The sequence below is a fragment of the Chionomys nivalis genome, chromosome 3 (assembly GCF_950005125.1).
Source record: "Chionomys nivalis chromosome 3, mChiNiv1.1, whole genome shotgun sequence".
NCBI lineage: Eukaryota > Metazoa > Chordata > Mammalia > Rodentia > Cricetidae > Chionomys > Chionomys nivalis.
Window position 1 is genome coordinate 60,875,833 of NC_080088.1, and position 27,788 is coordinate 60,903,620.

Sequence of the window (27,788 nt, forward strand, 5' to 3'; positions counted from 1 at the left end):
ACTATTTTAATATTTGGTTGCCAGTTGGTGGTGACGTTTGGGGAGGTTTTGGAGCACAGCCTTGCTGGAGGAAGTGCATTACTGGGGGTGGGTGTTCAAAGCTAAAATCCTCTTGCCAGTTGTTTGTTCTCTGTTTTGTGAGCTCTCCGCGTCCTGTCCCTGCCGCTATGCCTGCTGCCTGCTGCCTGCATGCTTGACCCCACCACTAAGAACACCAACCTTCTGAACGCAAACCAAAATAAACGCTTTTTCTCTACGTTGTCTTAGTCATGGTATTTTATCAGAGCAACAGAAAAGCGACTAATGCATCTGGTGTCTTGATCTAAAGACCCAAAGGCTGGAAACCTGCAGAAGTCATTTTGTAATGACTTTCACTGAACCCCCAAATGCCCCCTCAGCAGGTGGGTCTGTAGCCCTTAAACACTAAGTTGGTTCCTGAAACTCAGAAGTAGTGACGTGAGTTGGGACCCCAGTGGCATTTATAAGGTGTAAGCATGTGAGTGGCTTGTGACTCTATGGCCGAAAGCCTCATGGGATTACTTGAGTTTAGGCTGCTCAAGTCCCCAGATGCCCAACCTCAGTTGGTGCCACCTGTGGACATGACTCGTGGCCCAGGCAAAGAGACGAGGCCAGTGAGCATCTCTCTAGAGCATCCAGAGACAAGAAACACTCTGGGTCTATACTGCTGCACTGGGTGGCCCGAGACCTGCTGGCTGTGGTTAGTCTCCACCTTTAGTAGGTATCAGCGCTGCCTAAATTGGTAAGAAGCCAGTTAGTGTTTCTTTGTGCCCTGGGCTCTAGCTTTTTCCCACTTTAGGATCAGAGGGATCCTCCAGGAAGCTCAGCCAAAGCCAGCCCATTTGCCTTGCCAGCCTGGCTTTCTTTGTGTCAGAGACAGTCACCCAAACCCCATTCAAGCCCATGACTATGGTCACACCAACCGCCCAAGCTGAGTCTGGACTCAGCCATCCTTCCGGGCTCAGCCACCTGCGTCATGCCAGCACGTCCCCCTGGACCATGAATAGAGACTAACAAGAGAGTTACATGGCTTTGCTTGGATGTTTTCCCTCTCATGTTGACAGCTTCCACTTCTCTAGCATCTTCATGTTCTAAAACATCTGCTTAGGTACCGGCATTCATGAGGGAAGCTGGCACAGCCTGGAATCGGATTTCCTAATTAGCAGCTGTTTCAGCAGCAGACTCCTCCGAGCCATATCCCCACCCCCCACCGTGTGTGCGTGAGTGTGTGTGTGTGTGTGTGTGTGTGGTGTTCAGCTAGCCTTGTTCCTAAGCAAGATGGGCCTGTGCCATTTCCTCCTAGAGATCTCACCCCTACCCTCACCATCCGGTCCTACAGAAGGCCAAATGTCACGTGGAGTCTGGTACCAGCTCATGTTTGGGGGCAGAGTGGAAGAATAAGCCCTTTATTTCCCCATCTCTCTAGCTTCGGTCCAACACAGCCACGTGTTAGATGTTTTCACTCGCCTTGCCTCATGTGAGGATTGGTACCGTCCTGGCAGGTAGGTGTCATTATTTGGCACATGGGGAAAGTAGGAAGCAAAATGATGAAGCAATTGGTCCTTTAGCGGCAGACAGGATCTGAACCTAGCTCTCACGTCACACGCCAGCTGATTCCATGAGGTTTCAGGGCCTTGGCTGGTAGAGTTGAAGGAAAAAATAAAAACAAACAAAACAAAATCCCCCTGGCCTTCAAACCAGGCTTTAACAATGTGGCCGACCTTGTTTCTCCCGAAGAGGAGGGAGATGGTGCCTGCGGCATGGGCTTTGAAAGCAGACTCAGTGTGGCAACAGCTGCAGCTATTCTCTGGAAGTCTGAGCAGGAGGATGTTTAAATCAGCTTCCAGCAGAGATGAAGCCTGTGGATGCTGGAAGGAACGGCAGTAAAGACAGTGGAGTGGGCACGGAGACTGAGTTTCAGGGGAACAAAAAACGTCCGCCTCTCAGACACGAAGTTGGGGTGATGCTGTGACTTCCAGCTGCAAACATCTGATTAATGAGTAGGATGCTGATGAGGAAGAAGGGCAGCAGACAGGATAAGAAGTCTCAATCGAGGATCAGGGTCCAATTTAAAGGATTTCAGACTGCCAGGAGGGGCAGAGCCGGTGACAGGGACACAGACAGCCAGGGAAGTCAGGATGAAATCAAAAGCAGGGCCTATGAAGAGGAAGGTGTATGCTGAAGGGGCCACAGAAGACCCCGGCACCAGTCCCGCAGAAAGTCCATTCAGGTATCTACCGGTGATGGTCTCATTGCTAGGGTTAAGGCTCATGAGGAGGGTCTGCAGAGGTACCACCCTCATCCCTACCCCGAGAACTCCCCATCCCCACCTCCCCTTGGAGCTTTCCCCGGATCCTGAACTTGAAAAGCTCCCTATGAGCTGTGGGTTTGACACCTTGTCTCTAATTATACAGATTCTAGCAATGGGGTCTCATGCCTCTGAGTTTCTTTGTCATTTTAATAGTTTCCCTAAAATTCGACTGCTCACATGGTGAGGAGAGAAAAGTCCTGGGAGTGGGAGCTTGATTTCTCCCCTCCTTTGATTCCTTTAGTGTGTGGACTGCCACAGACTGAAGGGGAGTAGAACACAGCTCATAAATACTGCCCACAGGACTGAAATTCTGCTTCTATCCTGAGAACCAATTAGGAATCCCACACAGTTCCCTACCCACAAAGCACTTTTTTATAGGAGAATTTAAGGGCCCTAAATTGTCCTTTTAAATTCCAACAGTCTAAGTAGGCAGGCATGAGATTAATTCTTCCCTCTTTGATGGAACAGGAAACTGAGGCACAGTATTAAAGTTACCAGCCAGGTTAACTCAGAAAACGGTAGCAGAGCAAAGGCTAAAGCCTAGGTCTTTATGTCAATCAATCGCAGATGAAACCAGTGAGGTCCAGAAGAGAAGCCCGGTCAGCTACAGTGTGTGGCCAGGTCACTCTCGACACCATTGCTTTGTACCGTTCCTTCCGGCCAACGTCGGTTGGGTTGCCATCTACTCCTCCCCCATTCCGCCCCAAAGGTGACCAGGTCCTTTAGGGATCATAGTAAGTCTTGGCCTCAGATGGCAGGACGGAGGCTCAGGAGGGAGGATTACAGTTCTAAATCCATTGCCTAGCTAGGGAGCAGAATGTATGGATTCAAAATACCTGCTTTTACACTCATAGGATGGCTACTATTTAAAAAGGGGAAAAAAGGAAGGAAGGAAAGAAGGAAGGAAGGAAGGAAGGAAGGAAGGAAGGAAGGAAGGAAGGAAGGAAGGAAGGAAGGAAGGGGCCAGTAAGGATGTAGCAAACCTGGAGTTCGTATGCGCTGCCAGCACGAATGCAAACTGGGTCGGCCAGCATGGAAACAGTATGGCAGTCCCCCAAAAACATAAACACAGAGTTCACATATGATCCAGCGATCCCTCTTCTGTGTATGTAGCTTACAGGAATGATAACAGAGAACCCCTGCAGCTGTACTCACAGCAGACAGATGGTGAAAACAACTGGGGGGTGACGGGGTTAACAAGACAGGGTGTGTGCAGAAACCAACCCTAAAAACCCAAGTGGAACAAGCCAGACACAAAAGGACAAGTACCACGTGCGTCCCCTCGTGGAGTACTTGGAATAAAAGCTTCATGGAGATGGAAAGTGGGGCAGAGGTGGCTAGGGACAGGAGGTCAGGGATTACTACTTAAGAGTTTCTGTTTGAGGTGAAAAGTTTCTGGGAACGGATGGTGGCTGCTGCAACATTGTGATTGTTGAACGGCACTTAGAAACGGCTAAAATGGTAACTTTCCTGGGAGGTATATTTAGCCACATTAAAAACCAGAACATATATTTTTACTGAGCACCAGCCATAGGCAAGACGATGAGGGCTGCAAGGATGACTCAAACAGAGACGTTGCCTCAAGGGCTGAGCTGTGTAAATAAAACATCTCAGTCCCTCTGGGGTGTGAGAAGCTGCCCAGAGCAGCAGAACCTGTGCCCTGGGAGTTTATTGGGCTGGAAAGCCTTCCTTCTACTCAGAGCTGCACTGGGGGGGGGGGGAGCTCCTCAGAGGGGCCTCACAGCCTCCCCCCTCCCAGGAACCCTCCAAACAAGGGGTATTTCATACCGGATGGTCTGGGGTGGGATATTCTACAGGCTGGCAGGAACCTGGGGGGAGGAGGTCAGGTGGGCGGGGGGGGTGGCGGGGGGCGGGTAGTATCTCCCCAGAAAGGCGGCCGCCTACCCTGCTTGGCTACTCCAGGCTGTGTTTTGAACTGTGGCTGCGGATGTAATGATTTTGGGTGGAGGACGTTTAGGAGCCAAATGAGTTTGTGTGAACAAAAGACTCAGCCGTCAATGTGGACAGTCCAGGACTCTCGGGGACATTCGCTTCCTTCCTTGTTCTTATTCTAAAAGGAGTAGCCCTTAGAAAAACCGTTCACATTGCAAAGCCTTTGGATGTGAGGTCTGAGGATGACAATCAAAAAGAAACACACGAGTCCCTTGGGATGGGCTCCAGTGACTGAAGTGTCAAATTGACAAGGCATACCACCCCTGCCCGTGAGAGGCAGTCTCTGTCAGCAGTTCATAGTGGCCCTTCCTCTCCGGAAGAGGCAGGTCTGAAGGTCTGAGCTCAGCCAGGACAAGGGAGTCCCAAGACTGAGGTCAGCCTCCCAGAACCAGAGCTGGTCAGGAGGGGGCCTTGAGGACCACTATGGGGGGGGGGGAGTAGCCTACCCAGGCAAGAGGAAAGGCTAAAAAACCCTGATCAGGATCTCTGCTTTAAAAGAAACTCACAGACAGGTATTTTTTTTTCTTTTCTTTTTCTTTTTGCCCTTGAGGTAAAGTCTCAGGGTCAAGGGTCGGAAGATCCCAACTCAGCTAAATAAGTACACACAAAAGCTTTCTGCAATGGGTAGTCTACCTTGCTTTTGTGTGTGTGTGGAGGGGGGGGCGGATACCTAATCTTGAAGCCAGTCTTTTCTTTGCCTCTCTCATCCTTTGAAAAACAAATGAAAAAAGGCTGCAGAGGAGGCTCCTCAGGCAAGGGGGACCTCGGGAAGGAACTGACACTGGAGGCCTGTGCCACGCCTGGCCAGCGCTGAGGAGGGCACAGGGCAAGAGCAGGCTCCAGCTCCTGTGTGCTCTCAGTGCTTGCTCACACCCAGAGAGGAAGCCGTGGCAGGGCTCCACCAAAGGAGACCTGCCAGGTTAGCGAAACAATACAGAGGCAAGGAAAAACATCCTGGTTCCGAGGAGGAAGAGGGGGAGAGGAGGCTGAGAAAGAGCAGGAAGAAACCGCCTGGGCCTGCGGGTGTGAGTCGGACCTGTGACTCCAGCTTCAAACATTTCCACAGCCCTGCGGGCGATTTTTATAAGTCCTGCAGATAATTTATTCCTAGACTTCTGTGAAGTGGCCCTGGCCTCAAGGGAATCATAGAACTATAATTTGTTTACGCCTGTTGGAAAATGTATATGGCGGTCTCTGGTGGGCCCAGAGCTCAGGAGGAGGGGACCAGGGTCACTGGTTCTCCCTGGGTGTGAGACCAATTAAAGAGTGCCAAGCTTTTTTTTTTCTTGAGACATGGTCTTTCTGGCTCTTCCTGGAACTTCACTATGTAGACCAGGCTGGCCTTGAACTCACAGAGACCTATCTGCCAAGTGTTGGGATTAAATGCATGCACCACCATGCACAGCTTACTAGGAAGTTTCTTTAAAAGGTGTTCACTTCCTTCAAATAGGCTTCCCCCAGGTGGGCTTCTAGGGTGACTCACTGAGGACACCAGACAGGTTTTATAAGCACAAAGGAGACCACTACCTCTTGCTGCCCTATGTAGCCCACAACCGAGAGGAGCCTCAGGGTTCAGCTGGGACTTGGGAGGAAGGGAGGATGTCAGCAAGGAGAGGGAAGGGTTGGTGGTGACTACTGGCAGACAAGAGAAGAGTAGAAATGACGGAGGTGTAGTGTGGACGGGAGATGAAGGGCCATCAAGAGCAAAAGGTGAGCGGGGGAGAAAGGGTGTCACCTTGTAACTGCTACCTGCGGGCTTAAACATGTGACCTCATCTGCAGAGCGCTGAAGGAACAGGACGGAGCCGCTGAGAGGAGCAGACACCTCTAAGAATCATCCACTCAGAGGAGGCAGGTGAAGCCCAGTTGGCCTCGCATCTTACCTCTGTCTACAGAGACCTCTCTGCCTAGTATGTCTCTTTCCTTCAGCCTTCTAGCAAAACCTGGTTGTGCCTTAGAACCAGTTCAGGAACTAACCAGCTCTCCCTGCCCTCGGGTCCCTCAAGAGACAACACCAGCTGTGTCCAGGAAGGAAACACTCCCTTAGGATTCCAGGTTTGCTTGGTGAGACAATTTTTGTCTTACTTGACCACATGCTTACTTTCTGGTCACATTCCTATGTCTCTTTTGAGAGTCTAGCTCACAGGAGGTTCTGTCTAAAGAGCCCCTGGGGTGAGCTGGAGATTGAAGGTTGAGGGAGTATCTGTCTGGGAGGGAGAGAAGGGATGGGAGGACTGGTCACAGCAAGCCAACCAGAGACACGTGAAGTGAAAGGACAGAGAGACAGTTTACAAAAGTCTCTGCCGCTGGCCGCGAAGGCCATGCCTTGCTTCTTTTCCCCTCGCACTTTCTCCCCATCCTCTCTCATGAAGACCCGCCTCAGACTAGACCAAAGATCCATTGTACAGCGTGAGGAATAAACATATGTGTATGTGCTGACCAGGCACATCTGTGTGGCTTTATTCCACACCTACAACCATGAACTCAACAGGACTGGTTCTGTTATCTCTGTGTTACAGATGTGGAGGCAGATCCAGAGCAAAGGCCACGCCCGGGGTCTTTGCATGATGACTGAAATCATTCACTACGTTACGGTGCCTTCACCGTCACAATCGTTAAGAAGCAGGAGAGACATTAATAGCCCCATCTTTAACATAACTCTTAGACACTAGGAAGCAGCCCTGCCACACAGCTACAAGTAGAAGGGGCTAATACCAAAAGTCCTCCAACCCACGCCAGACCTCCTGAGCCACTCCTGGATTCTCGTGGCCATAACTCTACCAGACAGCGGCACTCTGTGACCACAAGGCAAGACTATACTAGAAGTAATTCCTAATAAACCACCACCCTCACCTATGAAAGTGTGAACCTCTTCAAAGATGTCTCACCAGGACAACACTTCCTCCAAGGATGCTATTCTTGCTTAAACTGCTTTCTAAAATCTGCTATGTTTATTATGTGCACATGCTCACACAGGCATACACACATACTTAAAAAGAAACCTTTCGTTTAAAGGACCCCCAGAGGTTCTGGCCCGAGGAGGACGCTCGCAGCGCACAGGTGTGCAAACCTATGCTTCTTACTTTGTGGTCACACCTTTTGTCACCTGCGTCCTATCACGAGCACTTTGTATGGGATCATCAGATGGTCACAGGTCAGGGTGGCCACGTTGAGCTCTTCTTTCAATCTGGCTCATGCCGCTCGGTTTAAAGCTAAGGGTGGGTAAGACAGCAGGATTCCGGCATGGAGGAAGGCCAGGTAACCCTTGCTCTTAGAACCGGTACTCTGTCCAATAAGACACCCAGAGGACAAGTGTGTGCGCGGCAGGGTGTTATGAACACAGTAATGGCACTGTTTGTGTTTTGTTTAGTTTTCAATCCAGCCTGACATAAACCTAAACACATCTTGGAAAAGGAAATTTCCAAAGAACAGCCTCCATCAGACTGGTGGGAGTGTCCAGGTTACCTGTGGGCAGTACCACCCATGGGCAGGTGGTCCTGGGTTCTATAAGAAAGCAGGCTGAGCAAGCCCAGGGGAGCAAGCCAGTGAGCAGCGACCCTCCACAGCCTCTGAGTCAGTTCCTGCCCCAGTTCCTGCCCTGACTTCCCTCAGTGACGGATCATAAGCCGTAAAGTGAAACAGACCACCTTTCTCTCCAGTTTAGTTTAGATCCCCACAACAGAAAATAAATAGGTGCCCGGTGCAAACAGGCCCTAGTTTCAGCAGCAGATGCACTGGCAATATTTAGAGTGTTTCCTGGCTGCCAGCTGTGGGCTTTACAGGGTGGCCGGCCCCATACTCCCTGGGGAGGACTCTTTCTTTAACTGTCCACTTACCCGATGAGAAAACAAGGGCACCAAGAGGCTAAACACCTACCAAAGTCCCATAGCTGGTAAATGGCCGTGACGGGGCTTGAACCCCAACTTTGGCATGTGTCAGTAAAAACAGAAGGACTCTAGCCACACACTGGCAAGACACAATCCCCCCCAAAGTCTTACCCCATGGCCACAATAAATATCACGGTGGCCCCAGAGGCTCTAAGAATTAAACCCATTCCCCATCAGAAGCTATTCTATCACCTCTCAGGGAGAGAAAACAGTGGCTTTTAACATTGCTTAACTAGTCACCCCTTGCTCAAGGGTCACCCCTCTGGGTGACAGCCCAGCATTTTTCCCCTGGATGCTTTCTGCACCTGCCTGAAACCTATATGCCTCTAAGGAAGGAGGTGACTGGATACCCTGGAGAGCAGAGTCTCTATCCATCTACTCCTTGGCCTTTACCTCCCAACTTACCAGAAACATGGAGGAGAAACATGTACGCTTACCACAGCCACCCCTCCACCTTCGGAAGCCCTGCTCCTTCCTCATGTAGAGAGGGCGTTTCTGAGTTAAGATCAGAGCCCCTTTTCATGCTTTGCCCCGCAAGGCCAACAGCCCCAGGAGGGAGAAACACGGGGTCTCGCCCAACTGCCATGCTGTCTCACCTACATGCTTTCTTCAAAAACTGTACACAGTAAGTGGGTAACAATGCTATGAAGTTCAAGTACCCCAGAGCTAAAACATAAGGCAGAGAGAATGTGTCTGTTTTTAGCAGCTTCTGTAAACTTAGCAGATGGTCTCTGAGCTCCCCATGGGATTTGGTAGCCACAGCCCTACAGCATGTGGTACAGCCCCTGCTACAGTCTCTCTAGGGCACTCAGAAGGAAATGTGACCTTCCAGTTTTCCTGGCCCTTCAAGGGTCTAATCCCCATAGCCAGCCAAGGTGCCTTTCTTCCGATCCTAAGGCAGATGAGCTTAGCCCTGCATTATGGCATTTGCAATGGCCGTCCCTTCTGCTAGGAAAGCTCTTTCTGTTATAGGCAGGGGGCACCTTGCGTCAAGCCTCCAAGACAGGAGGAAATTCAGCATCTATACACACACTGACTACTGGCTGTGGTGGTGCTCATCTGCGATCCCAGTACTTGGGAGGCTAAAGGATTGGGATCTCAAGTTGGGGGCCAGTTGGGCTACAGGGTGGAACCCTGCCTCAAAAACAACAAAGCCAAACGAAAACACTGCCTGCTTTGAGTAGCAAGTGGGATTGGAGTCCACAGAGGTGGTAGGGTCGGCCCCGCAGAGCTCTTAGAGGTTTTAAGGTAAGAACAGAGTGACCTGAATCACATCTTAAGATTACGGTGGCTTTCCTGAGCATCAATTAGTGGGACAGAACGGATGGGATGAACAGAAGAGGTGGAGGGCAGACTCCTGGTGCCTTCTGGGAACAAAACCAAACCGAATTGTTCTCCGCCAAGGGATGTAGAAGGTGAGGGACGGAGACAAGCGGAGGGTGACATTCAGGCTTCCGGGCTAAGTGTGTGGATGCTGCACTCTGCCCCTGATGGGAAGAACTGGGGCTGGATGGCAGGTTTGGAGGGGAAAATCAAGGGATATGGATGTCTCTGATTTTCTTTCTCCATTTCCCTGACCACTTTGGCCACAGGGATGCCACGTGTGATGTCACCCATGCTCGCCATTCTGCACACAGGCTTCTGCACCTTGTCCTCTACCCAAGCCCCACTACCAACAGAGTGGCATTCTTCAGCCTCCGTCTTCCCACTCGCCCTGTGGTCATGAGCCTGGATGGACCGGGGGAAAGGACGCGTCCAGTAGACACGCACTAACGTAGTCTCACAAGTACACTGACAGGCTGCCGTGCTTCATGGCTAAACTGAGTACTGTATTCAAGTGTTCTTCTGATTCACAGCTAGCCTTCAAACCACCCCACCTCCACTGTGCCTCCACGCCCTGGCTGGCGCCTAGGCACTGCCTCTTCCCCTTGTCATCTAGACTGGATGCTCTCCACCCAGGCAGGGCTAGTTTCCTCTTCTCGTGGCTTCAACAACTGCCCCTCCAGGGCTGAACCTGACTGTGGCCTCCCTAACTCAGGCTCCCATTATCAAAGGACTGCAGAATTCTTCCATGGGACCTGCAGAGGGTCTTTACAATCAAGAGCTGCAGGAGGAGATACTACCTTAAGGGCAGGGCGACTCCTCTCCATGGCTTCCTCTCCCCTTCCCTCCCCTTCCTTTCCCTTCCCTCCGCTTCCCTCCCCTCCCCTCTCAGTGTCTCCTTGGCTGGCAGCCTCAGACCCTCCTGTGGTCCCCTAAAAGGCCTTTGAGGCCTCTCCCCTGCCAATTCTCACAGCCCCTACTCCAACTCATGCCCTGTTTTTAGTCTTTTCCTCAAAACTCATGGATTTAATACTTGTTGTTAGCCTTCCACAAGTTCCAAAACACCTTCTGGGCTGGAGTGAGGCAGACCTGCCAGGGTTCATCCACAAGATCCCCACAACAGACACAAATGAGCGTGAACACACAGAAGACACCGCACTCTCCTTGGAGGCCACGAGGGCTTTATGTGGACAGGACAAGATAAATAACAGGATTCTAAGGCCACTGTAAGGGGCCACAGTCCCCTTTCCAGGCCCACTGTAAGGGGCCACAGTCCCCTTTCCAGGCTGTGTTCAATGACTAATTATTCTCAGTCCCAATTCACATCCCCACATCTTCTCCTCTGGCCCTTTTGGCTGTTAATCATATCTATGCAAAAAGACTCGAGTTAACGGGACCAGTCTGACAGCTGTCAATATATGAAGAGATAAAGAAAATGTGGTATACAAATTAACTTTGATTCCGCCACCAAGAATGAAATTATGCCAGGGAAATGGATGGAACTGGAGATCACATAGAGCGAAATAAGCCAGACTCAGAAAGACAAAGACCGTGTGTTTTCTTTCATGTGTGCGTACCTGTGCACATACATACACAGACACACAGATACAGACACACAGACACACACATACACAGACACAGAGACACAGAGACACACACAGACACACACAGACATTGACACACAGATACACAGACACACACAGACATTGACACACAGATATACACACACAGACATATACACACAATAAAGGGCATGAAAACAGAATGAGGACTAGCTGAGGGCAGAAAGGGGACAGTGGGAGGGGAACAAGAGGGTAACGAGCAATGTATAATAACATACATGTATGAGAACGTCACAATGAAACCCATTATTTTGTAGGCTAATAATAAGGGCAAAAGTATAAACAAAAGAAGAAAGGAGTCTTGAGCTTGTCAACATGTGGGCTTCTGCTGATGCCAAAGGCCTCTCCACATCTGTCTATCCGCATCCAACCAACCACCCAAAGCTCAACCCATGCACTCCTTCCTCACAAGGCCTCCCTAGTCCTCCAGTCCCTCCAATTTCCACCTCCACATCATGGCCTCCTCTCTCCTGATCATTCCCTTGTTCGGTACCACCTTGGTGCTTTCTTAGGTTAGGAATCATTACTATACTTTAACAGCTGTGCTCCAGCAAGATAATCCCGTGGGTGGGGGGGTAAATGTGCCTACAACCTCCATACTACCTGACACAGCTCTCCACACATAGTAAGGCTTCAGTAAATAATTTCTGATTTATAAAACACTCGGATAAGACATGGATTGCTCGCTCTAGTGATGGGTGATGGGGAAGCTCAGCCAATCACATCTGGCTTGGGTGTGGCCATCTGGAGCCAGATAGATAGATAACGGGGGTAGAGAGGTGCACGGGCTCTCTGCGCGCGGTGATCGCCTGGCCCGTTTGGACTTTGGATTTTCTCCGGTAGCATGAGTTCCCCGTTTTCAACTATTAAATTACATCTGTTGTTTTGAGCTGGTCTGGTTATTTTAGCGTACCTATTGAATACATCATCACCAACACTCTAGCCTTTTCATAAGATCGGGGACCATGATTAGAATGAGGTGGTAATCAAGATGTTGACAACCTGCAGAGGAGAGGTTTTTAATATAAAATTAGTTATTTTTAGTGTTTTGTTTTGGTGTGTGTGTGTTTTTTCTTATGAATACAGGTGACTGTTGAGATCAGAAGCATCAGATCCTCCGGAGTTAAAGTTACAGGTAGTTGTGAGGTTGCCCAGTGAGGTTCTGGGAACTGAACTCGGTACTCTGAAAGAGCAGTACGCACTCTGAACCACCGAGCCATTCCCCAGCCCTGACAGGGTAGATGTTAGGATTATTTTTATAAGGGGAGACATCTGTCATACTCTGACAAGGAGGGGGAGAAAAGACAGGACAGGAATCTCTTTGTTTATGTCTACGGGAAAATGAAAAGTGAGTGGCCAGAGGGGGCAGCGGCATGAAAATGAAAGTGATTTGACATCTTCTGAGTGCTTTCCCATGCAGCAGAACAGGTACTGATAGCACCTGACAAGTGCCACACAGCGTTAGTCACTGTCCCATGTTCCCAGCTAAGCGCCCAAAGAATGTATTTACTTCAGGTGCCCATCACCTATGCACACGTGCGTGCATGCGTTTGTGTGAGTGTGTGTGTGTGTGAGAGAGAGAGAGAGAGAGAGAGAGAGAGATCATAATAACAAACATAAGATATCATTCTATACATGTATAGACTTAAGTCCTTTTATGGGCAAGTCCCCCAACCCCCCATTATTTTTATTCTCAAGACAGGGTTCCTGGGAGCTGTCCTGAAACTCACTCTGTAGACCAGGTTGGCCTCGAACTCAGAGACCCGCCTGCCTCTACCTCCCAAGTGCTGGGATTGAAGGAAAGTGCCACCACCTCCCGGCTCTAAAACTAATAACAAAATCTATCCACTTGGGGATCAGAGGTTCAGAGTGTATAATGTTCTTTTAAAGGACCTGAGTTCTGTTCTTAGAACCAACACTGGGCAGTTCACAACCACCTATAACTCCACTTCCACAGGATCTGATGCCTGTGGTCTCCACAGGCATCTGCATTCATGTGCAAACACACACACACATATAATAAAAAAACAAATAGTTTTAAAATCGTCTTAAAAAAATCTCTCTTGTCAGTATCTTGATCACCAGCTTATGGTCCCCAATCTTAGGCAAAGGCAAGAGCAAGAACGGTGAGCTGGAGAGGCCCTAAAGATCTATAACAAGGTTGTCCTATCCTATGGGTGAGGAACAGACCTTGTAGCATGGTGGGGTGGGCTAATGAACTTGGTTGAAATTAGCTTAAATCCAGCATTCTTTCTTTCCCTTGTGACCTAACCTTGCTAGGCTTCATTTCCCATAAAGGGAGAATAAATGGGAAGCATTACCCCTGGCAGGACTGTTTGGAGGGTAAAATGGGGTAAGAAAAGTAAACATGTTGACTCCACACAGGTGCTCCAAGGGTAGGGGTTAGTCTTTCCCTGTTGGCTCCTTCGGGTTCTTCAAAGAAAGGTACTGATTACAGCTCAAAAGCCCTGCTCATACGGAGAGGATGCCGGGGCAGAGGGAAGACGCCGAGGAAGACAGTGAGTAGCTAAGGACACAGCAACTAACATCTGCTGTTCCTTCTCTCCGACTTCAGATAAGGACACTCTCAGACAGCTGGCCAATGTCAATGGAAAACAAAACAAGATCACCAGGCGGGTGGAGGGTCCCAGCCTTGTTCTTGGGCTAAGCAGGCAGTAACTGCCCACCTGGAATGGGCACAACGAAGTCTCCCCTTGTCCACACAAGTCAGCAGGTGTGCAGAAAACATGAGGTCAGCATCCGCATGCACCGGGAGAGAGGTTTAAAGAATGAGGTTTTTCAGCACCACCACCCCCCCCCCCCCGCACACACACACCAGGACCCTCTCTGTACCTGTGACAGCCTCTATCAAAGAAACTGGCATCCTGATGCCCAGAACCACCTCTCAGGCTCAGTCCGTAGGGTCATATTCCTGGGAAAAGACACTCTCCCATCCCTGAGAGGGCTGACCCTTCGCCATCCAGCCTTCATAGCACCCCACAATGTTGCCTGTAGCAGCCAAACTAAATGATGAAGTTGGGCCAGAAGGTTTATAGCGATTTGGGAACAGCCAGTTAACAGCTCAGAAGAGGCTGGGCTCATAGCCCTTCCTTTAGGGAGCCACATTTTTTAAAGATTAGTATCCCTTGGACTGGTTACTTAACTACTTAGCATCTTCTCCCCTATGCGTGGGACAGCTCTTTCCTTCGGTGGGAATTCTCATTATGAGTCCAGCCTCCCTTCCCGCCTTCCTTCCACCATGCACAGATATCCCAAAAGCGTGGCCTGGGGACTGAAAAGTCAAACGCAGAACTCAGCTCAAGGCTGTGGTTGGGGGTCCTAGGTCATAGGGAAGGAGACGGAAAGGAAGCATCCAGCTCTCGGCCTCCTTTCACTGACGACCGAAGCAACAAACACAGCAGAACAGAGTGACGGGGGCACGAAAGCAAACAATGGCTATCCAAACAGGGGCTGCTCTCCTCCGAGGACAGAGCAAACAGCCACCCAGCAGTGAGAACCTTGAACTCTGTGGGAAGAGAAGAGCTAGAATGACCCTCTAGGAAAGGAAAAAAAAATCTCTAGTCCCTGCTGCTCATGGGGGGATATTTATAGTTGGAAGCCCAGACCAAGATGGCCAGGCACTGGCCACCAGCACCCATAGAAGTGTCTCAGGGCAGTTTCCCCAACTATCAGATTAAGGGCATTATTTGTGTGACACAAGGCTCATTGCCTGCAGGAACACCCACCTCCCCACAAACCGTGTGGACATGGAGCATGGATGACCTTCTGTCCTGGTGCCAGGGAGGCTGGATCTCCTCAGATGTGAGGGCTTGCTTAGTCTTCTTACTGAGCGGTGTGTGGTGGCCAATCAAAGTGGGCCAGGAAAACCTTAAGAGGATATTGTAAAACTCTGGCTCTCTGAATCACGAATCGCTGCTGTATTATATTTGTGTGTTTGTTGCCTCCTTCTTATCCTACATGACATCGTTTGAGGCTTTAGCAGAAACCGGACAGAGGCTATGCCTGGATCCTCGGCCACACTGGTAACGTTCTGCCGTTTTCAACAGGTCCTGGATTTTACCTCTTCCCAACTTTCTCTTCAAACATCCCTGACCCAGGTCGGGCTCAGTTAGGGCAGCAGAGGGGAGGCATCAAATGGACAGCGGTCTGCGGGGACACCAGGAGATCAGGAGACCTCCCCAGAGAAAAATCTGGATTGTTCTAGTTCCCCTCTAGGTTCCTCCTCTCCCTGAAGTCTCTATCCTGATCACCCCCCAAAACAAATGAAACAGAGAAGGCTGCAAAGTCAAGACCTTGGCCACAACGGAAGCATGAAAGCCCGACTCTCTTAAGCATTAATTCCTACCTGAGTTTTCCCCAGTTCAGCTGCCACACGAGCTGGGGAGATTCCCTCCCTGCCTTAGGAAGGGCAGTCCTGTGTCGGCCTCCTCAAGCGGGACCTCACAAGATAGCCACCCTCCCTCAGAGCCACTCACAAGATGGAGCCCTCAGCCGGAGCACCAGTTACTGACACCTGCCTTGGGTTATCGAGTGACCCTCTGAGTTAGCAGTCCCTTACACACCACTGTGTCTGGAGCATCCCACAGAATGCCTTCCAGGATCCCTCAGTTACTTTTCGACAAAAGGAAAGTCTATAAATGTCTTCCATGCTCGTAATTCTTTTCTCAGGAACTCAACTAAACACGGGGCTGCACAGCCTATGTCTGTAAGGACCTTCAGAGCTGCCTTCCCCTCCTTGGCTGGTTCCTCAGTTTCCCCATCTTGGGCCAGTGACTCAGAGGTTCACAAGGACCAGGCAGTCTGTGGAGGCGAGGGTACTGTTGAACTTGCCCTTGAGGTTTTATGAGGGTAGCAAATCTTTTCTTACTCAACTCTAGGAAGTACCTCTACGTTGGGAGGACGAGCAAGCTGGCAGAAAGTTTGAAAAGCATGCAAGACAGACAAGAGAAGTGGAAAGAGGACAAAACCTTGCCAGTCCCAGCCCTGGAGCAACAACAGAGTCCAGCGCGTGTCCCCGCACCTCTCACAGGAAGATGAGAGGCTAACAGCATCTAAACTGTGTCCACAGCACTTTGTATTATTTTACTTTCATTTTGCCACACCATCACCAGAAGGCTAGGAGGAATGGGGTCCTTCCTCTTCACAGACGGGGAAACCAAGATCTAGAGACAGGGCACTGCCAAGGTCATAAGGGCATTGCATTAGAATTCCACCCAGGCCGTGGCATTTTCTCCCACCAGAAAAAGGAACTAGAAACAAAGACAGCAGGAACAGGAGTTGGGACAGGCAGCGCCTGCCTGCAGAGCAGCTGGCTGGGAAGGGAAGGGCTGTGGGACAGTCCCTAATGTTTTGCAGGGGTTCAATATCAAAGCTCCCCACCCCCCACTCCAAGTGCCCCTGCTCTTAAGGTTGATTAGGCAACTCATTTTATTTTCTAGTGCACCCTTTGTCCTTCGTGACATCCTAAGCGCTAGAAGCCTTTCAAACTCCCAAATCCGTTATTTACTTATATTGAAAAGTCAGGCTCTGGACCTCGAGAGACCAGTTCTCCATCTGTCGGGGGAGAAAAGGCTGGAACGGAGGGACAGTAACCAGAAGTTACCACCCCACGAGGTGCGAGAGGGACATGGGTGTGGGCTACCCCATGAGAGAGTTTTCTTCCAAAGCTCAGGGAAGGAACGCATGGGTACACCGTAGTAGCCAGGGACAGCGTCTCTCTCTCTCCAGCGCCACCTCTCACAGTTCCACCCGCGGGGGTCTACGGAGCCACGACCTGGACGGATTATCCCCGGAGCACCCACGCCCCCTGCCCCACGCTAGTGGCTCTCACTCACCCGCGTTCACGCCTCTGGGGATCCGGCCAGACCGTCCCCGCCGGGTCGTGACGCCGGGCCCGGGGGCCATGTGTCCGGGGCCAAGCGGCGAAGGCGGCCCCACGGCCGGGAGGAGCGCGCGGTTGGCCGGGGAGAGAAGGGGGCCCCGCATCCTGGGGGTGGCGGGCGGTGGCAGCAGCAGCAGTAGCAGCACCAGCGGCAGCGGCGGCGGCCACCGCGGGGCGCGCGGCGAGGCCATGGTGGCGGCGGCCGCCCGCGCTCACATGCCGGGCGCCGGGCCGAGGGCGGCGGCGAGAGGAGCGAGATGCGAGCGCGCTTTCAGCCGCAAAAGTTGTGCGAACCGCGGGAGGGTGGAGGCGGCCCCGGCGCCACCACACGCCAATCAGCCCGGGCGGGTCGCGGGGCGGGCGGCTCCTCCTCGGTTGACATCACCGGCCCCGCTCGGGGGCCCGGGGGCGGGGAGAGGGCAGGAAGAGGGCGGGGGCGGTCTGGGTCCCCGGGGTAAGCTCACGGAACCCCGGGTGAGCTCATGGAGCCCCCGCGTAACTTTTGTCATGGGCCCACACTCTGGAGCATCGCTTTGGGTTTTGGAGAAATAGAATGGGGTGGAGGCGAGGGCGGGGGCCCTTTCCCAGCTTTCCAGCTCCTTAGCCACACAGTAGGTCTGTGAAAAGTAGGTGTTGGCAATGTAATTGATACCAGGTGAGTATTACAGCGTGCTTTCAGAGAAGTGGAGCCTAGACCATGCTCCGCATCGTGTGCCTGCCTCCATTGCCCTTAAGGATCTGAAGAGGCCCCAAGCCACCGCTGCCCTTTTGGGTCCCCAGCGCTAGTGATAAGCTTGTGTCAGCCACACTGGGTGTCTGATGTGAGAACCCTCATCTTTAAGGTTCACAAGCTTGAATCCCAATACGGTCACAGTCTTTGGCTTACACCAGTGTTCTGCAGAGATGTCATTGCTGGGGCATTCAAAAAGTCCACAGGGAAAAGAAAACTGTGAACTGATTTTGGGGGAAGGGCAAACCCATAGCAAGGAAAAGGACAGCAATATGCAAATTAAACAAAACCGATACACAGCCTACACTGAAGTTGAAATGAAACCTTTAGGGGAGATGTTCCAAGACTGGGTGTCAATAAATTTGCTTGGTATTTCAGGTTCTCTGTGTGACCCTATTCCCCGCTCCCAGAAGACAAATGACACACGCAAAATTTAGGACCCAGATCTCTTCGTTTGTAAGTAAAGAAAGAGCAGCCCAAAATGGGGAACCAACTTGCTTGAGACTATAGGAGAACCAACAAAGGGTTTCTCACTGGATGACCACGTGGTTTCATTCTTACCTCATAGTTTAGAGTTGTCAATAATTCAGACAATGTCTCAACCAAAATGAAAACCACAGCTCCCTTGGGATGCTCTCGGATGTGCCAGGGTTCTTTGTCTGTTTACCAAGTGCTCAGGAAAATGGGCTTCTCCACAGCTCTCGGTCTCCAAATCTCCAAGACCCACCTCCAGGGGAACGAGCGGATCATAATGTCCAGGGCAACTGCAGATGGGCCCAGACCCATCTTCTGGTGACTCAGGATAAGTGAGTCATTTGGCAGAAAACAAAGAGTGCTCCATATAAATAAGTTCACCTTATACCAGTGAGCAAAGAGTAGAGAATTTGGGTTTGGGTTTATAAAACCACAAAAGAAACCTAGCTTTTGAGGTCTCACATGAAGTGTTCAGACCTCTCAATAAGAAAGAAAGAAAGAAAGAAAGAAAGAAAGAAAGAAAGAAAGAAAGAAAGACAGACAGACAAAGAAGAGAAAGAATCCAGGCATGAACTCAGCTTAACATCTCTGGACACAGCTCCCATTAACGCAGGACTATGCAGCGGCCCAGACTCAGCTAGACAAGCTCCAATAGGCCAGTACACTGTGCTCAGAGGCCCTGGTCACTGCAGCTCCCTCCCTTCAACAGAAAGGAAGACTAGCCAAAGACCAAGTCACCCTTTCAGGCAAACGGGAAGGTTTAAGGGGTAAAAGGCCTGTCCAGGCTTCCCATGTGCCTTCGGAAAGCTCACTTGGGAATCTTACGTTTCCTGCCAACACCCCAGGGCATTGTGCCTGCCACTTGCCCCTCCCGAAGCATTAGATGTATCTCTCTAATCTCTCTACCGTCTAAGTCAATGGAACATTCAGAGTAACTGCCGGCTTAACCAGTGGATAAAGGGGGAGACGCAGGGGGAAACTGTGAAGGTTGACCACAGTGTAGATGAGACCTAGTGCCTTCTCATCTCCTGGGACAAAACAAGAGGAGTTGGCAGGGAGGCCACACTTGGCACAAAAACTTGCAAACAATGGGAACTGCTTCTTTTCCTGATTTTACCACTGCTAAGTGCTCTGTGCCTTACTTTCTCCATCTATAGAACAGATGGTCCCGGATGATTGCTAAGACTGTTCTTTCCCTGGTGTTTTAAGGTGCAGGGGCAAGGTTGTGGAAACAGGTGCCTAAGGACATATAAATGGGGACAAAGTGAAACCATCCAACCGGACCCCTCTGTGGGTGCAGTTGGAAGAAAGATGTGTTGTAAATGGGGAAGAAAGAATAGCCAGAGGCCTTTGGGAAGTCCAAAGCAGCCATGGCTTCCTCTTGGGGACAGAGGATAAGAAAAGAGAAATGGCCAACGCCAGGGCTATCTCTTTGGAGGAGAGAGAGAGAGAAAAAAAAAAGTTGGGTAAGAAGATCAGGGAGTGAAGCAAGGGTGGGAAAAACATCACCAAGAACAGGTAGCTGTAGGGCGGAAGGAGGGACCAGGAACGGCCTGAGAGCTGGCATCCTGGAGGGGAAGGTGAGAAGGGCCAGAAGGCTAGCGTGGGTGTTCCAATATTCATAATAGGTACCTGTTACTAGGGACTAGAAGAACCTGGAGTCTGTTTGCTGAACAAGGTTGGAAACATTTCAGGGTAAATTCGAGGGACCTGTGGGCTGGGGCTGCAGAGGGATGTGAGGGCAACCATGGGGCTGTCAGGGAAGTCGGTAGGAATTCAGTGGTTCTGCCTCCGATACTACATGGGGTCAAAGCATTTATAGAAGTGTTCACGCCTTGGTTTGCAGTAACAAATAGGACTCCATCCTCGTGAGGATGCTTCGTTCTTGCTCACCCCACAACCTTCCACACTGATGGGAGGGTTGCCAGGAGCCTTTCTCACGATCTTTTAGAGCTGGACAATCTCTGGCTCTGCCATTTTACAGTCCATGGCTTCCAACTCTGCTTTGGGATTCAGCGTTCCCATCAGCCAGAGGTGAAAAGATCTTGGAGGCAAGCAGGAGAAACTTTGAGGAGGCAGGCCTGGGAGGGGCATGCCTCACTTCCTCTCACAGAACACTAGGGAGAACGCGCGACAATAGGCTTCACCCAACTGGGAAGGAAGCTGGGAAATGCAGCCCAACACAGAGGCAAAGGGGAGAGGGAGGACTGGGGAGAGGCTAACAATGGCTACCACCTGGCACCAGGGTGCCCGGGAGGGAAGGAAGCACGGAAGTTTCCTTCTTGGTCTGAAAAGGGCAGTGAATCAGGTGATCTCTCCAGTCTAATGACTTGAATATTCTGTAGTTTGCCGAAGATGCCCCAAAGTGAATAAGCAGAAGAGGCCCCAGTACAGCGTGCCCTCTGCCCATTGGTCAGTAGAGAGGACCTTGGGTTTTCTCCAAGTTCTGTCCCTAAGATGTTCCCATTCCTCAGCCAAGTCAAGTGATCACTATTGACTTCAGTGTTCCCAATTGTCCACTAAGAAGAAAGCCCATTACCTTTCAATGCCTCACCGGGGTTGGTCTGAGGATATGATGAGATCACCAAGAACTCTTCTGAGCACCATGGTTCTTGCCACACGATGCTGTTATCAGCAGGGTCTCTCAAGTGTGCCCACTTTGCTCCATCTGTGGCAGAATAAGCTAGCATCACCAAGGCTGGGATCCAGCGGTGACTACATGGCAGACCACTCTGGGGATGCCCAGATGCTGGTGATTATGGGTTCCAGAGGTTGGCAAGCTAGTCAACAGACACCTGATCTGAGCCTAGCCTGGGGGCAGAGAGCTGGCTTGAGGCATCACTGTGGGAGGCTGCAAGTTTCTCACGCTAACGCATCCTGGGTCTTGTTTATTCATCCTCTCATCGGCTTGTCTCTCCTCCCACTAGATTTATGAGCTGCTTTCTTGGAACTTCTGCACTTTCCTCATCTTTTACCAACGGAAGCCGACACAATGCCTTCTTTCATTTAGTCATCCAGTAACTATTCCTGCTGGGACTACCCTGTGCCTGGCTCTGGACTGCGGGTGGCATGAGCCTCTGAGCTCAGAGCTTAAAGGTTTAAAGAAGACATCCACCAAAAGAGCACCATCGTAAGCCTGTGTCTGCAGACAGGCTCTGAAGAAGAGCACTCAGGAGGTCATGGCCATCTCCCTGAAAAATGAGCTTGAACCATGATCTGACCGCTGTCTAGGTTGTTAGCCAGGTCCAAAGGGAGTTGGAAGTATATGTACAAGCCTGAAGGCAGGATGACTTGGAATAAGACAAATGTAAAGGAAAAAAGAAAACCACAAGCTGGAGAAATGGTTTAGAAATTAAGAGCACTGGCTGCTCTTCCAGGGACCTGGGTTCAATTCCCAGCAACTACATGGAAGCTCACAATTGTCTGTAACTCCAGTTCCAGAAGATCTGACACCCTCTTCTGGCCTCGCAGGTGCTTCATGAATGTGATGTACAGACATACATGCAGGTGAAATACCTACACATAAAATAAGATTGTAAATAATAATAAAAAGGAGTTGAGAGAAGTAATCCAGGCTGGCTAGAGCCCAGTGAACAAGGAAGCAGGGAGGTGACCCAGTCCAAAAACCGTGAGACTGCTTAGACCTGGGGAGCCCAGCACCACATTTTAAGAATCTGTGCTTTAAGAAGAGATTAGGAAGTCACTATCAGATTTTAGCTCAGAGAGATGGGATACAGCGGGGTGATGGTGAAGGGTCATCTGTCTATTTGTTACTTTCATTGGTTAATAAACTGCCTTGGCTTTTTGATAGGGCAGGATTTAGATAGGTGGAGTAGACAAAACAGAATGCTTGGAAGACGGGAAGTGAGGCAGACGCCATGGAGCCAGCCACCAGGTCAGACATGCTGAATCTTTCCTGGTAAGCCACCACCTCATGGTGCTACACAGATTATTAGAAATGGGTTAATCAAGATTTGAGAATTAGCCAGTAAAAGGCTAGAGCTAATGGGCCAAGCAGTGTTTAAAAGAATACAATTTGTGTGTTGTTATTTCGGGTGTAAAGCTAGCCATGCGGGAGCCGGGCGGGACGAAAAGCAGGCCTGCCTGCAGCTCCTTCTACAGTGGGGTGAAAGAGGAATGGCGAGGGGTGACATGATATACAATTAGACAGCATTGTTCAGTGATGAGAGGGATAATTCAGAATTGAGAGTTGGTATGCAGACTCTTAAAGTTCAAGCGAGGAAATGAGCACTTTCAGACCAGAGGGACAGCAGCAAGTTCCAAGGACGCTGTGCATTTGAGAGGCTGTAGGAAGTAAACATCCATAAGCAATGTTGGCCAAGGCTTTCTGAGTTTCTATCTTGTATAGTTGGACAGACACTGGTACCATTCACAAAGAAGAGAGGCCAACCTATGTATGGGTAGTAGGTCTTTGAAGTCAAGACCACTGATTGGGTTTTGGGCATGGGTCCCAGGTGACTTGAAGATAAATGTTCACGTGGCAGTGGCAAGTGTGCCTCTGAGTCTGTGGACTCGATGCTGAGAGAAGAAGTCCAAGTCTGAGGTCTCACTCTAAGCAGAAGGGGATGAGATCACCTATGGGGAGAACTGCAGTCAAAGGGCCCCAAGCAAGAGCTCTAGAGAGCCTGACATGACGTGCCCTAGAGAGAAGACCCGACATGACGTGCCCTAGAGAGAAGGCCCGACATGACGTGCCCTAGAGAGAAGACCCGACATGACCCGACATGACGTGCCCTAGAGAGAAGACCCGATATGACATGCCCTAGAGAGAAGGCCCGACATGACATGCCCTAGAGAGAAGACCCGACATGACATGCCCTAGAGAGAAGGCCCGACATGACATGCCCTAGAGAGAAGACCCGACATGACATGCCCTAGAGAGAAGACCTGACATGACATGCCCTAGAGAGAAGGCCCGACATGGCATGCCCTAGAGAGAAGGCCCGACATGGCGTGCCCTAGAGAGAAGGCCCGACATGGCGTGCCCTAGAGAGAAGGCCCGACATGACATGCCCTAGAGAGAAGACCTGACATGACATGCCCTAGAGAGAAGGCCCCGCCAGAAGAGACTGGAAAGGACCCATGGAGAGGGTGGAGGAGAGCTGGGGGTAGGGAGAGTGGTGAGAGGGTGGTGGTAGTGTCATCAGAACCAAGGGAAGGAGGGTGTGGCCAACAGTGGAGGTCAAGTAAGGCAAAGACTGAGAGAATCCATGGCTTTGGCAGCATTTGTGACTAGGAATCATAACAAGAATGGTGACTGGAACAGAAGCCACATGAGAGGCACGCCAAGGAGTGAGAGGTGAAGCCCAGCTGGCTGAGAGAATGTCTCAAGAGGGTTGGGTTTGGTGGATAGAGTGAGTTGGGCTAGAAACTACAGGGGTGACGAGTGAGGGAGCTGTGTTGGTTTTGGTGCAGAATTTGGACAGGGAAAGGATCTACTCAGAAGGAAGGACAGAGGTGGAGAGGAGTCATGGTGGTGACGGCAGAGGACGCAGGGGAGGATGCAGGAGGGGATGCAGGCTGAAGCCAGGTGCAAGGACTGGAAGGGAGGATAGAGCGGGGAGAGCAGAGTCCAGCCGAGAGTCCGAATCTCTGTCTCAGGACCTCAATTTCCCGAGTAAGGCAGGAGATGAGGCTATCTGTGAGACGGAAGAACTGAAGAGGCCAGCTGGACGGCTGGGAGACTGTGAAGAACAACGCAATTAGCTTCCTACTGAGGTACCATCGTGTGGCGGGCTGGAGGGCTGGGAGACTGTGAAGAACACGCAGTTAGCTTCCTACCAAGGTACCATCAGTGCAGGGGCGGGGAGGGGGGCTTAGGACAGGAATTTTCCCACTAACAGAATTCTGACTGAAGGGTATAAGGCAGGAACGGTTCTCACCTTTTCTTAGCGTCTAGTGGCAACCAGCAATCCTTGGCTTGCTGTCTGTGCCTCCAGCCTGACATGGGCACTTTCCCTCACTATGCATTGTGGCCTTCTTCTAAGGACCCAGACAGTGTGAGAGCCCTCCGGAATCCAGTATGGTTTTGTTTTAACTTCATTACATCAGCAAAGACAATTTTCAAATAAGATCACATTCACATATTCTAGTAGTTAGAACACAAGGGATACTATTCTAGCCAACCCAAAAATAGTTGTCATGACATGACGTAGACCTGTCAGGGACCCACCCAGCCTGCTGTGATGGAGCATGGAAGAGTGCTCCCTGGTTACCCAACTTGTTCCTCAGCTGGTCAGCAGCTGCTCTTGAGACAGTTCCACCCTATCCACCACAAAGAGACTTACTACACTCCCACTAGGGACAAAGACTTCTGGCCTCTCTTGTCTACTCCTCCCTTTCCCATCCCAGGTTGGGCTTCTGCAAGCCTTTTGGCACCTTCCTCTGCCCGGAGATCTACTGTTCCGAAGGCCCACGGCACACCAGCTGCAGAGCTTACCCAAACTCTCAGGAACTGGACGAGAAGAGGCAGAACCCCAGCCTCTTGTGGAACACATGCTGCGTCTATGCTGTTTTGCTCAGAGTTCCAGGAAGCAGAGGGCCTTTGGGATGCTGACCAAAGAGCTAAAGGAATAAACCCATTTCTGTGTTTTTAATCTGCCCAGGAGAAGCCTTATTGTCCCCTTTCTGGAATGTCAGGAATGGTCTGCTTTTGACCAGACAGAGTTAAGCTACAACTAGAGAGACTTTCCTTGCTATTTCTCTGCAGATCAGTGCTAGGCTCAGGGCTTTTGCCCTTCAGGGCCAAGGTGAGAATGTAAACACCCAGTCCCTCTGGAAACTGCCGGGACCTCCTCCAAGGAGGAAGGGTTGCTCATGATTTGGCCAGGGTCCCAAGCGTTATGTACAGCAATGCTGAGCACCAACTTCCATAGCTTGGGGAGGATCCTCAGATGACCTTCCGTCTCTTGTCTACCCATTGGAGAAGGCCACTCCACTCCAAACAACATTCCTCCGATAAAATCAGTTACACACTGTAAACGTCAAGGAGCCTGGAACATTCTCCGCTGGTGCAATAGGATTCTGATAAACCTTCTCTATTTTGCAAAACCTTGCAGCATGAAACATCCTCTCCGGAGCAGCAGGGAAATTCCTGGGATGCCGGGACACTGGGCAAAGTGGTCAGGACCCCAGGGAAGGAGCAGAAAGCCCAGAGTCCCATTGTGGGCAGAGAGATTAGTGTGTTCAGCCATCAACAATAGCTGTGCACGTCTCAAGAGCCAGATCCGGGACCAGTCACCCTTTCTCCTCTGACTCAGTCCAGGATCACATGCACGCTACACACCCACCTTCCTGCAGCGCAGATCTGCCACACTCCCCTGGCCGCTCTTCTCCACCCCACTCAATACGAGTCTGGAAGTTTCCATCCTACCCGAATTCTGCTGAACCCTAGCCAAGAGTTGCTGTCTGATCATAGGTGTTTTGCATGTGGTTCCGTTTCTGGGCATCTCAGCTTCTCTTTTTGTTCAAGGGCCTCTGGATCATTCTCTCTGTCACCTCTTCCTCAGCCTCTTTACTCTGTTTATGCCTTCTTTCCAATCAACTTTCCCATATTTCACTCCTTCCCTTCCTAGTTCTTATTCTTAGCTTTTGGTTGACACAGAACTAAATGCATTTCTCCTAGGCCTTTGGAATACACTTCCGCAACCTCTGATGGTGTGGCCTGATGTTGCAGGGCCATTTTGAGAAGGCTCAAGGATAAACCATATGTACCGGAGTGTTCTGGGGAAGAACTCCAAGAGCCTTCCTTCTAAGGGATGGAGACACCGGGCAGAGCCTGAAAACTGGACATCAGACAAAATGTCTGGACAGTAGACTTGTGGGCAGGGGATTGACTTTTATACAAAATTCTACTGCATAGGATTCCTCTACTAAACCAGACTCCCCAGCCATGGGGGTTGGGCATCAGTATTCCTTGTAGGCTCCCCCAACAATTCTAACATGCATCAGCAGCTGAAACCACTCCTACCTGAGACTGTGTGCAGCTTTCAGCAATGCAGAGTCACCGTCAAATGGTCATTCAAGAAGCAGCTGCTGTACATCTACTCTGTACCAGTGGACATTAGACATTATGCTAGGCTCTGGCTATTGATCTGTCTGTCTGTCTGTCTGTGTGCATATGACTGGAGAGACGGCTCAGCAGTTAAGAGCAAAATTGTTGTATTTGATTCCCGGCAGCCATTGGGCTGTTTACAACTGTCTATAACTCCAGTGACAGGGATTTGATTCTCTCCCTCTTCTGGCCTATGGGCACTGTACACACATACAGGCAAAACACCCATACACATAAAATAAAATAAAAAAAATACTTAGTCCCTAGTCTTGCCAAGCAAGCAGATTAGAAAAAAGGATGGAGTCTGTTTGTTTCCTGTGAGTTATTTTACATAAATACAAAGGGCTCTAATTCTAATATTTAGTTTTAGACATTAGACTGCTTACCTGAAGGATGCTTCAGGGTTTTCCAAGCAAAGCAAACAGAGAATGCTAATTTGTTTCTTTAATTTTGAGACAGGATCTTGCTATGAACTCCCTGCTGGCCTGACACTTTCTATGAGAACAGGTTAAACTCACGACAATCCTTTCTGCTTCAGCCTCCTGGTTTCTGGGCTTATAAGCATGAGCCATGCATCCAGCTAGAACAGAAGCTCTAATGGAGGTCTAACATAGAGGTGCTGCGTCCTATGGGATGATACAGACACTATTGAGAGAGGAGGGGGTGAGAGGAGAAGCCCAGCCAGCTAATAGAGGACAGATTAGAAAATAGCCCAGGGTAGTGACCAGTCATGAGCCACTACAGTGACAATTCTCTGAAGGTTTTGGTGGCACCACCCAAGTATAGCCTATTCCAATGCCAGCTGGCCCACCTGGGGGCTGCACTCAATTCTTTCCTCTTCATCCTAGAACATTCTGTTTCCAGTACCATATGTAGAACCTCAGGCCACCACGACAGCAAGGTGGTCATCAAGTGTCAGAGGTGAATAAAGACAAACGGTGCTCATGTAGACACTCAGGAAGTACCGAGTGACCAGATGAATCTGTGGCGGGCTGGCTAGGTTGGCAGGGCACATCAAGAATAATTAACACTGGGTCAGGGATACGGCTCAGCGGTTTTGCTGTATCAGCATGCTGAGTGAACCAAGATTCTCCAGAACACAGGAACATGCTGGGTTGGCATGGCGGCTTGCCAGCTTCAAAGCAAACTTGTGCCAGTCGTACTAGTGAGCTCTGGGTTTGATTGAGTAGAAAACCAGAAGGGTTCCCTACATCATCTTCAGGCCTCCACGTGCACACACATACACATTTGACATGCAATCACACAGGCCCACACACGTACCTACCACAGAGACGGAAACATTCCATTATGCAGGAAGCTCCTTAATCAGAAAGGTAAACAACTGAAAACAGCTTTAGGAAGTTCCAGAAACTGGCTAGATTCACCAGGCTCCTCCGTGACAGGGTAAGAAATAAAGACTGTTTGAGAGTCCCTCTGGGATAAGCCAAGCTGAAAAGAAGACTAGATCAGACCATCTGCCTGGAAGAAGCAGAAA

At 50.4% G+C, this 27,788-nt stretch overlaps 1 protein-coding gene across 3 annotated transcripts in view; it reads right to left on the reverse strand.

Moving 5' to 3' along the window:
- Heg1 (heart development protein with EGF like domains 1) overlaps positions 1–17,318 on the reverse strand; it is an 83,515-nt gene extending 66,197 nt beyond the window's left edge. For all 3 annotated transcript variants that reach the window (XM_057763639.1, XM_057763638.1, XM_057763640.1), the window contains exon 1: positions 16,969–17,318. In XM_057763639.1, coding sequence (XP_057619622.1) covers positions 16,969–17,206 — 238 coding nt within the window. In that variant the 5' untranslated portion in view covers positions 17,207–17,318. The remainder of the gene's footprint in view (positions 1–16,968) is intronic.
- Between the last annotated feature and the right edge of the window lie 10,470 nt (positions 17,319–27,788).